General features: G+C 40.7%; 2 protein-coding genes across 7 annotated transcripts; one reads left to right on the forward strand and one right to left on the reverse strand.

Moving 5' to 3' along the window:
* Nucleotides 1-42: 42 nt before the first annotated feature.
* znf646 (zinc finger protein 646) lies at nt 43-9,432 on the forward strand. 6 transcript variants are annotated; one of them, XM_036572765.1, is made up of 4 exons: nt 43-153; nt 1,634-4,556; nt 4,701-5,792; nt 6,851-9,432. In XM_036572765.1, exons 2-4 carry the CDS (start codon nt 1,861-1,863, stop codon nt 7,752-7,754), a joined length of 4,692 nt encoding a protein of 1,563 aa, XP_036428658.1. In that variant the 5' UTR covers nt 43-153; nt 1,634-1,860; the 3' UTR covers nt 7,755-9,432. The 6 variants fall into 6 exon arrangements, with proteins under 6 accessions (XP_036428658.1, XP_036428659.1, XP_036428655.1 ...); XM_036572766.1 differs by lacking the exon at nt 43-153 and adding an exon at nt 525-764; XM_036572762.1 differs by lacking the exon at nt 43-153 and adding an exon at nt 525-751.
* A 1,261-nt stretch (nt 9,433-10,693) lies between these two features.
* On the reverse strand, nt 10,694-15,102 carry LOC118809435. Its single transcript, XM_036572772.1, has 5 exons — nt 14,896-15,102; nt 12,068-12,166; nt 11,578-11,715; nt 11,349-11,401; nt 10,694-11,170 (listed from the first exon to the last, which is right to left on the reverse strand). The coding sequence occupies exons 1-4, from the start codon at nt 14,978-14,980 to the stop codon at nt 11,361-11,363; spliced, it is 363 nt and encodes a 120-aa protein (XP_036428665.1). The 5' UTR covers nt 14,981-15,102; the 3' UTR covers nt 10,694-11,170; nt 11,349-11,360.
* Between the last annotated feature and the right edge of the window lie 152 nt (nt 15,103-15,254).

Genomic DNA, 15,254 nt, shown 5'->3' on the forward strand with positions numbered 1-15,254 from the left:
GGACCATGACGAAAGGATATTATTTTCCAACTCAAGTTGCCATGAAGCTGGCTGCAGCACTTCCGCGGGTCCACGACGCCGTAGAGTTAATGTTCGTGAGACATTTTCTTCGATGAGAAGCCTCAAATGCAATACCTAAGTCTGGCATTCATGGTATGTGCACAGTAGACGGCGATAGCCAGCGAGCTAAAAGGAGATACGTTAGCTAGTGTTGCCGTGGGAGGAGAAAAAAAAAAAGAGTCTTGCTGCTCACAGCCCTCGACTGCAAGCATAAACAAAGTGTTCAACCTCAGACTGTAATACAGCCAGTCGCTTGTCTATGCCTGAGCTGCATCGCTTTACTGTGATTTGACTTATCGACTAAATTAATTAGATTAAATTATTGTAAACATCAAAATAAAACTCCCGCCGTCGGATCTTTCTCACTGCTGCACATTTCCTGTTTCTAAGCAACGGCAGCAGGAAGTGAACGAAGCAGAAGTTAGCTTCTCAGTCGAATTTTCCGTTCCACCTTAAATGGTGCAGCAGTTACATACTGGCGCCTCAGGACGTAATTGAGGCGACAGAGTGTAACTGCTGCACTGTTTAAGGTGGACTGGGAAATTCGAATAAGAGGCTGGCGAATAGGAAGCCACCTTCACCCTCGCAGGAAGTGGTGTGTTGGAGGGGGAGAATGGAAAAAGACAATTGGTGGTGAGAAGAAAATGCACTCCGTGCAAAATCAGATGGATATAACACAGTATCTGAAAGAGTATGTAACATAAGTATGAACTATTTACCACAGTTTTAGCCAACAAGTAGACACTGTTTTGTAGCGCTACTGTCAGCTAAGGCTCGAAATGCTAACCGGCTAGCAAGCTAACTGGTTTCATTCGTTGCGCTAACGCGTCTGGATGCTTAAACTTGAACTCTCGGGGCTTTATGCCAACACACCGTCAAATAAATGTAAGTTAATGTACCTGTTTTTGGGATATAGTCCATCCCTGTAAATTAAAGAGTGGCAATTAGGTAATTTAACGCTAAGCAGCTTACTGACAAGGTTATGTTTGTCTAGCTAACCTAGCTATCTAAGTTGGCATGCAAGGGAATTGTTTACTGTGTAAATAGACGTCCATTGTGTTAGCCTAGCGGGCTTGCTAGCTAGCCAGCTTACTCCAAATTACCGTCTCTTACAATCAAACCATACAGTGAAATCTGCAGTAAAACCCACGTTTCAGGGTCGTAACTGATATATTAAAAGAATATTTTGCTATTCTTAAGAATTTAGATTTGGAAGAGATCTGGTAAGAATCGTTTTGCCAGTCCCATCGCTCCGCTGGTTAGTTAACGCTAATAGTCTGTTTATTTTCTCATCAGAAGTTTATCCTTGCGTGTGCTTTACTCGCGACCTTGAACACAATCTATTTTGTAATAATTAAACAATGTATTAATAAATCATTTCACGTTAATAATTTGTTATTTTGGCTAGCATCGAACAATCACTCCGCAAATAGAAACGCATTTAACCCATTGTCAACGCTTGTCACCCGAATGTTATTAGTCTTTTAATATTTATAAATATTATCTGAATGCTTCATGTAAGTGGCACTGTACAAACTTTTTAATTTCCCTCCCTCTTTCTCTCTCTCTACAGCAGACATCCAGCGATTGCCCCCTTGTGAGCCCAGTTATCTGATTTTCAGTGGCATGGAAGAGAATGTATTTACTTCTTTTGTAAATGTGGCTTTTGCAGATGGACTTTGCTTACAACAGCATCTTGATGAAAGTGAGGGCAAAGAACTCACCTTTGAAAAAGGTGCTCTCTTTAATCCTACTCAAGCTGGCTCTTATTAATATTTTGCATTATTTGGTTATACCATTATGGACATCCAAGAGCCAAGCAGGACCAAAGGCTTTTTATGCAAGAATTGTGGCATAGTATGTTCAAACATGTCCAGTTTTTTGGAGCACACAGAAGCTTGTCACCAATCTGAGAGCGATCGGAAGTTTAAATGTGATGAATGTGGGCGGGGATACAGGCATGCTGGCAGCTTGGCGAACCACAAGAAAACACATGAGGTCGGAACCTTCCAGTGTCACATATGTACCCGGAAGCTCTCTAATGCATTAGCCCTCAAAAGTCATTTGCGCATTCACACATCACGTAAGAAATATTCTTGCATGGAGTGTGGGAAAGCCTTTCGATTGGCAACTCAGCTGGCTACTCACCAAAAGGTCCATCGCAATCAGGAGTTAAGGGGAAGGACCAAGAGCAATGACTTGACACACAATCAGGCTGAAAGTATTTGTGAAGATGACCAACTGCAGCAAGTAGGTGAGCAGGATTTCAGTATAGTGTCAGATCTGTCGCCAGATATAGGGTTAGATGTTGCTCCTGAAAATAGTTTTAGCAATGGTCTGATGTCAGAGCTCATTCCAAGTTCTGCCCCTGAAAGTGACGCCTTTGCCAATGGTGATAATGAGGACCGGCCATATAAATGTGATATGTGTGAGAAGACATACAGACATCATGGAAGTTTAATAAATCACAAGAAAAGTCATCAGATGGGAATATTTGACTGTACAGTCTGTTTCAAACAGTTCAACAACCTGGCTGCTCTCAACAGCCACCAGCGAATCCACTATAAAATCAAGGGTCGACCCAGCACAGTTACCCAAGTGACCCCTGAGGCACAATATCAAAACCCTAAGTCAGAGCAGGTGTCAAATGTGTTGCAAAATGGGGCCACAAATGTCCATTTCTGTCACCTTTGTCAGGTAGCATTTGCTACAGATGATGAGTTTCAAAATCATGTTATGTTGCATAACTCTTCTTCAGTGTCCTTTGAGCTCCCTACCAGCATACCAGAAGACCATAGTTTTTCATATAACAATAGTATTACTCAGTCTCCTGAACCTAATCTGTATCCATCCTCCAGTGACACTCCACCATTGCCTCCATTACTTGACAAAGCTGATGATTATGACCAAACCCAGGGGCCAATGGAAAATGGTCATATATTTGTACCTCACCCTATAGGTGACAACTCAAGTGTTGTAGACACTCAGGGAGAGTCTCTGCCCCTGCCATCAGAAAACCTCAACCCTGAACTATCAGAGCAAGCTATTGATGATGGTAAGCAAGATGAATCTGTTAGCTCTGACCGCCGTTTTAAATGCCACATTTGTGGCAAGAGCTACAGACATGCAGGTAGTCTCATTAACCACAAACGCTCCCATCAGACAGGTATTTTCCAGTGTTCGATTTGCCGTAAAAACTACCCTCATCTGGCTGCCCTGCGCAGCCACCTTCGCATTCATAAGGGAAGGCCTTCTTCTATAACAGCCACTGCCGAAGGTGACTGGCTTTCCTCTGAGCCTCTGACACATGAAAATCAGCATGGTGGCTTTCCTTCTCATGAAGGTGATGTAGATGGTATTCTAGGCCTCCCTCAGGATCTCGGAGACTCAGTGGGAATGGACTCTGATGGGGAGCTTGATGGCACAGAATTCCAGGAACAGTTTAACAGTCCCTTCTCTGAGGACAGACAAATGCACCTACCTCAGGGTGAAGCCCTCATGGAGAGGCACATGTGTGCAGACTGTGGAAATACTTTTTCTGATATTGCAGGGATCAAGTCACATGTGTGTCCCCTTTTGAATCAGCAGTATCAGTCCCTGTCAAATGGCTTGGATGGTCACTTGGACTATAAGACTGAAAATCATCAGCAGCCTTTAGGAGATCCAGGGGAGTGCATCAGTTTTGAAGGACAGAATGGCAGCACAACTGGGACATACTTTGCAGGACAGAACTTTCATGACACTATGCATGGCCAGATAGTAAGTGACCATGAAAATAAGGGACACTGTGAAGATGATGGAGATGAGGAGGAAGATGATGGAGAGATGTATCAGTGTTCTGTGTGTGGGAATCACTACACCAGCATGCGGGCACTGAGGAGCCACCTTCGTGGTCACACTCAAACCCATGGCACCCCATCAACATCTGGCCCCTCCTCTATGTCCTCCCTTGAAGCAGAAAAAGATGATGAACCAAGTGAGATCCAACAAGGTGACTGTAGTCTGATTATTTGTAGCACTTGTGGAGAAAGCTTCTTAAAAAAACAGGACCTACTAGCCCACCAGCTCCTGCATAGCAATACATTGGTTGGGCAACAAGAACAGTATGTTACAGAGAACCAGAATCAAGTCAAACCTAAAGAAGAAACAGACAGCATTATCTGTGGAAAGTGTGGAGTGGTCTCTGCCAGTGTTCATCAGCTTGAGAGCCACAACTGTACTGGACAAAGAACTGAAGAACTCGAACAGCATGATGAAAAACCAGATATTGGCAGTGTTCATGGACAAGAAGTCGGATATTTCCAAGAGAGTCCAAGCAGTGGAGACAGGCAGTACCGATGTGAGCAGTGTGGACGTTCATACAGACACGCTGGCTCGCTCCTAAATCACAAGAAGTCGCACAAAACAGGGGTGTTCCGCTGCTTTGTTTGCCAGAAGCGCTTTTACAATTTGCTGGCTCTTAAGAACCACCAGAGAACACACTTTGATGTTAAGAAGTAAGTGAAATTTATGTAATCTTCATTCAGTATAGTTGTTTCAGAAGTTGATATTGCTCTTGTACTTAACTGTTGCCATTCAGATTTTGTCCACAGTATACATTTTGTAACTCAATTCTTTAAAAATTCTTTTCCCTCCACCAGGCACAGTTGCACAGAATGTGGGAAAGCTTTCAAAATCCATAAACAACTGTTGAACCACCAGAGAGTTCATCAGGAAAACAAGGCCAAGATTGAGGAACTCAACAAACAGATCCAGACGCTCATGCAGATGAGTGGCAATGTCTCTGTGAGTGGAGTGCAGCCGCTTGGTATCAACAGAAAAAGGAGCAGTCGTCGCCGTAAGCAAAAAGACACTCCTGTTAGTGACCAGTCCAGCCCCGAAAAGGATGGCCAGTCAGGGGATCCCAGTGACCCACGGCCCTTTGTCTGTGATCAGTGTGGGCGAAGCTATCGGCACGCTGGAAGTCTGGTGAACCACAAAAACTCGCACAAGACAGGTGAATATTACTGTGCTGTATGCAACAATACCTACTCCAACCAGCTGGCAATGAAGAATCATTTACGTATTCACTTCTCAGTTAAAAAGCACTGTTGCCAGGATTGTGGCAAGGCATTCAGAGGAAAGAAACAGTTACTGAACCACACTTGTTCACACAACCGCAAGAATGCAGCTGCAGTGGTGAGAGGAAAGAGTAGGGGTCGCAGACGAGCAAAGGCTTTAACATGCAAGGATTGTAGCTTGGTTTTTCCCACTGCTGACCAACTTGCAAGCCACATCTGTAGCAACCAGCCTGGCTCTAATTCTGCCACTGAACAAAGCAGCAATGACAGTGCACCTGTAGTAAAAGAAGAGCGACCATTCAAATGCAACATTTGTGGACGAAGCTATCGTCATGCAGGCAGTCTGCTGAACCATAAAAACACACATAAAACTGGACATTTTACCTGCTCTTTCTGTGCCAAGCCTTTTTCCAATCCCATGGCACTGCGTAATCATACTCGCATCCACACACAGAAAAAAAAATATGTCTGTCCAACCTGTGGAAAAGCTTTCCGGCTTTCTAGTATCCTCTACAACCATCAAAAGGTCCATGCCAGGGGAGTCACCCATTATAGCTGCCAGACATGTGGTAAGAGCTTCCAGGGAAAATCTGGGCTTAAGAGACACCGCTGTTACAAAAGTGGCACATCGACCTCTGCTCTGAATCAGGATGGAGGAGACAAGTGTTACACGTGAGTAAATCGTTACTAATTGTTTTCTTTTGATGAGCACATTTCAGTTTTGTGTTATTTTGCAGTGTTGCAAATGTATGAAGCATATTGCCTTCGTAAAATCTGACCTGAGGTGTTTTTAATGATTCATTAGCATGTTGAAAGAGTTTAGTTTGAATTGCAATTTATCTCATGCTACATGTTTTATTCGGTGTAGGGAAAAGCGGAGCACAACCTAACATGGGATAAAATGTAGCAATGTCTGTTTTCTGTAGAACTTGAAGTTGAAGTAAAACATGCTTTTGATCATGGCACTGTATCCTCACGGCAACGTCTTCTGTGACTTTGCACAACAATCGGACAGATGTTTTTCAGTTTCACCCAAAGACTGTTTTTGTACCATAAAGGTTGTTCATTTTCAGTGGTTTTTGATTACTTAGATGTGTGTATAAATTCCAAGAATTCATGCCTAAATTATGTTAATCATCCTCTTGGTAGTTGTAATCTAGCACTGATTTGAAGCATATAAGCTACTCAGGTTAGGTATGCTAAAGTACAGTCTGCACGGTTGTTGTATTGTTTTGTTACAACTACCTCACCAAATAAACAATGAAGCAGCATATTTAAATTTTATCAGGCTGATATGTGCTCTTCTACTTCACTACTTCACTAATGATATTTATTTTAATGCATTTGTTTTTGCATTTAGGTTGGACAACATAGAATTGGTTCGAATTAATTATGTTTGTATCAATTTACCAGACATCTGCAGTGACTGTTGTGACTAGCCCCTCTGTCTCTTACAGTTAACCCTGGCTATGGGATTAGTTTTTGACTGTTTTTGGCTGAGTTGTTCATAAATGGCCCATATTTGAAATAAATTCTTATTATTTATAAAATATTAATCTTGCACAAATACTTTTCAAATTATTTAGCAACAACCAAAATGTTTGTTGTGCACCACTCTGCCTTAACATGGAAAATAGTTTGCTGATGTGGTGAAATGGTATTTAAAATGATTTACCATTTTCATGTATTGTCTGTTTTATAAGTAGTTTTCAATTTCTTTTCATTTGCAGGTGTGATCAGTGTGGGCGCTCTTACAGACATGCTGGCTCTCTTCTCAACCATAAGAAGACTCATTCCGCTGACCTCCTCCATTGTACTCTCTGCCTCAAAACTTTCACTGACCCTCTGGAACTACAGAGCCATTCCCAGATGGCCCGCCACTGCTGCCCAGACTGTGGGAAGACATTTTGTGAATTTGCTCACCTGCAGAGCCACATGGAGGTGCACAGCAAGGGACTCCCTTACTACTGTAGTCTGTGTCAGCAGAACTTTCCCAATATTGCCAGCTTTCAGCAGCACCGAGAGGTCCACCGTTGCGTACAGGGGCAGTCACATCATCAGCAAGGCATGCAGATGCCGCAGGATTTAGATTGGGACTCTGGACTGGACCAGCAGATGGGGCTCCAAGATCTCCCCAAAATGGATCCAGCTTTCAGCCAAATGCAAGAAGGCTTCTCCGAACAGCAAGTTCCGCAAGAGAGCAGTGAGGAATTTGCAAGAGAGGAGAAGAGCCACGTGTGTGAGCATTGTGGACGCACTTACCGACATGCTGGATCTCTGCTCAACCACAAGAACAGCCACAAAACTGGCTCCTTCATCTGCTCGGTGTGCCAGAAAAAGTTCAACAACCTAATGGCACTGAAGAACCATCGGCGTATTCACACAGAGCCTAAGCGCTACCAGTGCCTGGAATGTGGCAAGGCCTTCCGGGTGTCCACCCAGCTCATCTGCCACAGACGCATACATACCAAGGAGAAGCCCTTCTCCTGCCTTCTCTGTGAGAAGCGTTTCTCTAGCAAGTCCAACCTGCGACACCACCAGAAGATGCATCAGAACGCCCAGCAGTCCTTTGAGTCCTCGTTCAGCATGGACCCAAATGCCTTCATGGAATTGGGTGTGGACCCTTTCCTCTAAGGCAGGATTTGCAGGGCCCTCACTCTAATCTCCATGTTCCAAGGGAAGATATCAAAACACTTCTCTTATGAAACTCTTTTCCCCCACCCAAGGCCCAATGCCAATAATCGTCAAACATCAGGTTTTTCTGCTGTATTTGTCAAGATGGCGTCCAATCCAGATGCTGATCTTGGCAGGAGTTGCCTCCTGTACTGTTGTATTTTTAAAAAGAAATATTTCTTTAAAGGACATTTAAGACTGGCATTGATTCGATACTACCTCTGGTAGGGACAGTCATACTGTAGAAACTTTAGAATAAGTGATGGTGCCTGTCAGAAACCATTTTAGATTTGAATGTTTTTTTTGTTTGTTTGTTTGTTTTTTTTGTCTTTTCACGGAGTGCACAAAAATTAAAGAATTGTATGGTACTATGATGGGTCTCAAACTGAAGACTAGGGTGATAATGTATCTACCCAGACTTTACCCCAGCATCGCCTCTATAAGTAGAGTCCGACCGATTATTTGGTTGACCCCAAGAGAAAGGGCATAACCAGAACAGCAACAAGATGCACCTCTCCAGGTGACTTGGTGACCTTGATGTTTTAATGGATGAGAAGGATGTCCATATCCTTAATGTGCTTCCATGTTTTCAGGTCTTTGTACTTCTCATTATAGAAATTAGCTCTGTGAACACCTCATCGATAGTACAACTTAAACGTTGTAAAAGTCCTTCACTTTAATCATGGATGACACTGTTAATGCTGTTAAACAGCAACAATAGATTTAGTAGTGGTTTCCTGAGACCTATCAGAGATATTTATTTATTTATTTAAAGATCTATTTATACCCTATGTTAATAATTGAAAAAAAATCATTATCACCGTTTAACACAGTAAACTTTATGCATGGTATTAGATGTGCTTTAACAGTAATTACCTAGGTATTGTAGATAATGGTTATGATGCATTTAAAGATACCTCCTCCAAAAGCATTTCAGTGTGATGTATTTCAAATAACCAAGTGACCAGGTTATTTACTGTTATCTTCTCAATGTGTAATTTAATGTATTCTCTTGTATATCACCTTTATTTAATCTAGTCTCTGTAATTTCTCAAAATGACTGCTGAGTATACGACAACGGTTAGTGGGTGAATGAGAATGTGTAACCTTAGAGATTGTGTTGATACTGAACCCAAACATCCATGATCGGTCGGGCTCTATGATGGGCAGGGACACCTTTTTGGGGACGCTTTTCTGTAGTTTCAAAATTGCTCAGGTTTCACACCTCAATCAGTAGAAATATAATGACACTGGTCTGATGCACAAAGTATCTGGGGCAGATGTGTGTTGGCCAAGGATATAATGCCAGGTTGGATTTCTGTGCCATTTCATATCATTGCCCTACTTAGAATGAACTTAATAGTAGTTTCCATTTATGCCTATTTCAGTGCTTACTGATTATTTAAGACTAGGAGATGCAGACCTTCATGGCTTAAGTGCATTTGACATGAAACTCCACTGACTTCTGAATCTTTGAGATTCTCTGTAATCAGTTACATATATCTTAAATACAGAATATTTATTTTTGTTCTTATAATCGATGTTTCTCTTTCTCAAGTAGGGGACTAAGCAGATACTGTTTATTTGTAGTTGTTCATGCCCTCACTTCCTGGAAATGAATAAACACAATGTAAATGTTCTCGATTGCCTACATTGTCTTATCTCTGTACCAGCAAGCAGTGAAGATTTGCTTACTAATCATAAAGGAGGTTGAGGTGGACAGTTTTAGAAGAATATGCAAATGAAAATGAGTCAACTGACTTTTCCTCCTGATAAGACTGTATTTTTATAATAAGGGCGTTGTACTCCAGATATTTTATTTACAACACTTGAGAACTTAAAACATACATGAGTTCTACAACATGCCTCTACCACTTATACACATTCACTGAATATGTAACAGTTGTCTCAGTTTATTGCTTACAAATATTTAGTCTGTTCTGCAGTCCAACATCATTTAAATGTTTGTAAAGGGACAACGATGTGGTCTTACATAATATCTTTTAAACACTGTGACAGTGACCAGTAAAAAATGTTTATATAAACTTAATGTTGTACAATTGTTCAATCCTGGATTCACCAATGCCTTTCTTTCTTAATGCCTCATTCTTTGCTAAATGTGTCAGAAAAACGCTGGTGTTCTCTTAAGTCTGAATATAGAGTATGATGGCTTTCGGAAAATGTTGCGCAAGGCAAACTGAAATTTAGTAAAATAATTGCGACCCACTAAATATATGATCTACAAGTTACACAGTGAACCCACTGCTAACTAGACTGGTGGTTAGTCTGGTTTGTTATATGACTGGACAATCTACAACATTTTTTCATTAATATGAATTCATGTCCATCAGCTAAACATGATGCACATGAATTCATTGCAATGTAAGCCTGCATTTGATAATGCAATGTTTAAGCAATTCTGATATGATGCTTGATGTAAAGGCATCACAAGACAAGAAATGCAGAACATCTTTAATATGATGGCTGAGAATTCAATGGATTTACGATGTTTCTCTGGCTGCATCCTCCTGTTTTACGGGCTGCTGGCACCTATAGCAGCCTCTAAGGGATGGACCCTTCCACTGGCACTCCTATACGTGCAAAATGTCCCACAACTATGACGCCACAGACAGGCTACTTAGCCAGTCGGTCTCAGAACATTCTTGATACTACAATGACTACATCTTAACAGTGCATAGTACTCAAATATAAAACAGATCACGGATCTATAAAACACTGGTTACATAATACATTCAATATGCCATATGCCAGAATAAATCTAATGTAGAGGTAAATAGGTATTGTACAAAATCTATTGCTGTGTGATGTACAGCCCTTTTTCATATACACTACTCCTGGCATGTTAAGGCAGTTTTTTTGCTGGATATCTCCATAAATTAGAAAGCTTTACAAATTGACATGTATGGACATAAGTGCATAGGGGTCACAAATATTTTTAAAAAGGGATATTAAAAAAAAACATAAAAAGCAAGGGCCCTTGCTATAACATTTAAAAAAATAATGCCTGTAAGAGAAATGACCCTAGAACGTGTGCACAGAGGTTAGACGTAATCCATTTATCCATTTTAAGGCATCCACTCGCTGTCATGTAGAGGATAATAGTCAAACAGCACCTTGGGTTTGCTCACACCTTCCGCTCAGTGAATGACAAAGTCTCAGTGCGGCGTTTGAGATTGCGGTGACAGTTTGTCTTCTTAGTCTGGAGTGCATTAAACACCTCTATGCTTGATCTACCTACATAATAAATTAGAAGAGTTACATGCTACTCAAAGAACACAATGTTTCAGCCAGTTGTTCACTGACTGAACTAACAGCTCACTTGGTTGTCCTGTAGTCTTTTGTCCCATCAGCTTTTGCTAGAAAAACAAGTAAAAGACTATTTTCAGAACACTTTTTCATGGCAACACTCCATAAGTGTTTTCACAGCTATCAATACTGTTGATAAATCAGATTCCAAATATTTTGCAGACACAAGTAGGGTACAGCTTATTTTTATAAGAAACAAAGACAGATCATGAAAAAGAGAACACCTACCGCATGAAGTGCCTACACTGGATAAAGAGGTCCTGTAGTTTCCTCAATTGGCTCTAAACAATGAGCAGAAGGAATATGATTAGATTTGAGATCTTCTTGTCAAAATTATTATTATAGAAATTATTGAGCAGATCTCATTTTCTTTAGACGTTCATGGCTGAAACCATATTTGGTGAGAATGTGTGAACAATAAAAATGTAATTTTGTGTCACAGTGTTTAGGTTCTTACCACGCAAAGTTCTTCTGGACCTGCACTGATGTACTAGAACTCCTATGAGCAAAGCTCCAGAAACAACCACGACTGCCAGCACTGAAAAACTGGTAATGGCTGCCACCCTCCAGGTATCCTGGGGCTCGTCGGGTGGGCCTGTTAAACACAGGACAATATTACTGGAGGAACTCCAAAACTTTGCTCAGAAACTCACAGCAAGACTTAAAGCACTCCTGATGTTAGCATAAGCGTTGAACTTTTGCAACACTGTTCGCTCGCAATGCGTTAAACTGCAGGACAAAGTTATTAACCTGAAGCACCAAGGCAATAATAAGTATGCTATGACGAACAGTACTGCATGCATTAAAGTACTTTATATTTTACACAGTGACATTAAGACAGAAAAGTAGACCACAAATAAGTGCAAACTGTATGGGTTTATTTGAGCTTAAGGCACTGATTTCTGTCAACATGTGGGCTGAGTTAAGTAAACAGATCTATAACTCACATGTATCACAGGATGGGGTTTTGGGGTACTGTATGCATGTCGAGCAGGGTACACACTGTCCAAGATCTTTGTTATAAAAATCCTTGTTTTTACAGGAGGCTGTAAGAGAAAAAAGACAAACATTAGAAATAAATTAATATCTACCTGGGTGCATGAAATTTCAAGGATGGGAAAATTTGTTGTTTCTTGACAATCTATGGCCTTTAGCTGAAAAACAAGGAAATCCAGGGAACTGCTTTTGTCTCTTATTCATATGAAATGAGCTGGGAAATTCCGTTCAACTGATGTGGTGGAGCACTTGTGGGGAAATGCTATTACTCATGCTCTGAGTGCGTAAGCAGTGTTTCGTCTGCTCGACCGTCTGAGCATAACCCAGACTATGATGCAGCTACTGAGCACTTACAGAGAAACATTATGGGCACAAATCATTGGGAGAAGTGACTTCATGAAGAGGTTGGTGAGAAGCAGCTTTAGCTCTGCAGCTGAATTTCACCTTTCACATAAACTTCTGACGCAGATGTCTCAGAAATCTGAAAGCCTATGGTCAGACGCACCACAAAAGACACCACTCTCTCTCTCTGAAATTAACAGTCGGAGTCTCTAAAGACACAGTCCTGCAAAACAATATTTTACAGTGCAGAGAAAAGTTTGTGACTAAGGAGAAATCTATAAACAATGCACGTTTTGTAAACTAAAGCTTACTAACTACAGTGCACAAACAACCTAAATATATCCACTTACAATAACTCTTATTATTGTGTGTGAAATCAGCTGCGCAATGAATGAGTGAAAATGATACTTCAGAGTCATATCCTGTGAACATATCTCGATGGAACACAGGAGTGACAAAGTAAGTCTGAAACAGGTGATCATACACAACCTACTGAGCTCAGTTTTTTTTTTTTTGTAGCCTACTGACCTGTACAGGGTTGACCTTTTGCATTATAAACAGAGGGCAATGCACGTCTATGCACTGTGCATTGTGCAGCCTCTGTATACCACATAAAGGAAAGGAAGGACACCCATTAGGGGCTCTACCTATGTATTCACATGTAGCCTATTTATTTGTGCCCTGTAGTTAATTAACTATGAATATATATATATATATATATATATATATATATATATATATATATATATATATATATATATATGCTAAAGTTAATTGGTAATGTTTTTATATGCAGTCTACAGTTAATTACCTATGAATGTTTATGTAGCCTAAAGTTATTTATCTTTGTTTTTATTTGCAGCCTAAAGTTAATTACCTATAAATGTATATACATTCGACAGGTAATTATCTATTAATTTATATATGGCCTAAAGCTAATTGCCTACAAATGCATATATAGCCTATAGTTGTCTATGAACTCATACACAGCCTACAGTTAATGAACCATAAATGCATATATAGCCTAAAGTTAATTAACTATAAATGTATCTGGGGCCTACAGTTAATTACATATGAATTTATATGCGGCCTATGGTTAATTACCTATGAATGCATATATAGCCTAAAGTGAATTAACTATGAATGGATATATAGCCTACAGTTAATTTCCTAGGAATTTATATGCAGCCTATTCGTTAATTACCTATGGAATGCAAATCGCTGCTGTTGGAACAAAACCTTGTATCTTCAAAAAGGGAAACTTTTAAGGGAAAAAACTTTTAAGGGAAGTGAATTCCCTATGAATTTACATGCGGCCTACAGTTACTTACCTGTGAATGCATATATAGCCTAAAGTTAATTACCTATGAATGTATATGTAGTCTAAAGTTAATTACCTATTAATTTATATGCAATCTACAGGTAATTACCTATGAATTTATATATGGCCTAAAGCTAATTACCTATAAATGCTTATATAGCCTATAGTTAATTATCTATGAACTTACACACAGCCTACAGTTAATGAATCATAAATGCATATTTAGACTAAAGTTAATTACCTATGAGTGTATATGCAACCTACAGTTAATTACCTATGAATGTATAATTAACAATAATTATTAAAGTATAATATTAATTATTAATTAATCAGTAATCATTAAAGTTAGTAAACTTGTACATAGACTACTTATATGTGTCATATAGTTAATCATCAGTGTACTTAGAGTAGTCAGTTTGCTCTCCCTAGTTGTTAGATATCTAATAAAAACTGCAGTCTGTCTCTACTACTAGGCCATCCGATGTTCACCTGTAAACTGCAGCTTAAGGTTTTTTTTATCCTTCGAAAGTGACATGAAATCGTGACAGAATTTACTGACTCAGTGTGTTGGTTCAATCACTGCTTCCCTATACTGAAATCAGGCTCTTTCATAATCGATGTGTCAGTCAGCTTTAGCCTAGTACAGTGCAGCCTAAAGACACATGAACTGCAGCTGCAGTATCATTAAACCTCTTCACGCCAGACAGAAAGACATTTTCCCTCTGCTCCACCCGAAAGACACCGCTCCAAAAAACTTTCACAGCGAGCTGAATGGAGAGAGGTCTGCGACTCCGGGGAGCGCTGAACTTCAGCTCCCGCCGTGTGAGAGGGAGTGAAATAAGGACATCGGAATGCGGAACCGGTGGGAAGTCGAGCTAAAGGAAGCGAGTCTTCAGTGAAACTCCACTCCAGTTATCACGCCATGTTCATCCAACACAAAGCGGGACAGCCCTGTCCTGCGACACATGTTCCAATGGCAGGTTTCAGTAAGATTGAGCCTTAGCTAAAACTCATTCGACACGGTTAGCCTGCTCCAAACAGCACATCCCTTCATAACACACTTTTAGTCACGTTAAAAAGGGAAAGTTGGTGAGGAAATCCAAAGAGCACTCTTACTGTTTTCCGCGTTTACCCCTCCGCCTAAATGTGTTCCAGCCACGAGGACCAAACATAAGAGGCGACAGACGGTCTGAATATCCATTGTTGTTCAGCTGCAATCCCCGCAAAAAAAGTTTCAGAAGATAAAGAAGCCGCAGCTGCCGCTTTCGTGCCGTAGCAGAGCGAGCATGTGAATGAGTCACCGCAAGTCTCGGCCTTGTTTTAATAGCGCCCACGCCCACGCACTGGGCTCTCAGCTCCTCTGACTCATTTCCTATGTACTGTACTGAGATTGTCTTAATGATGCCCAACAGTGGAGAGGAAGGGCATCCCTAAAGCCTGAAGACTACCTCACTGCTCACCCAGCCTCGTTTACA

Source organism: Colossoma macropomum, unplaced genomic scaffold, assembly GCF_904425465.1.
Source record: "Colossoma macropomum unplaced genomic scaffold, Colossoma_macropomum, whole genome shotgun sequence".
NCBI lineage: Eukaryota > Metazoa > Chordata > Actinopteri > Characiformes > Serrasalmidae > Colossoma > Colossoma macropomum.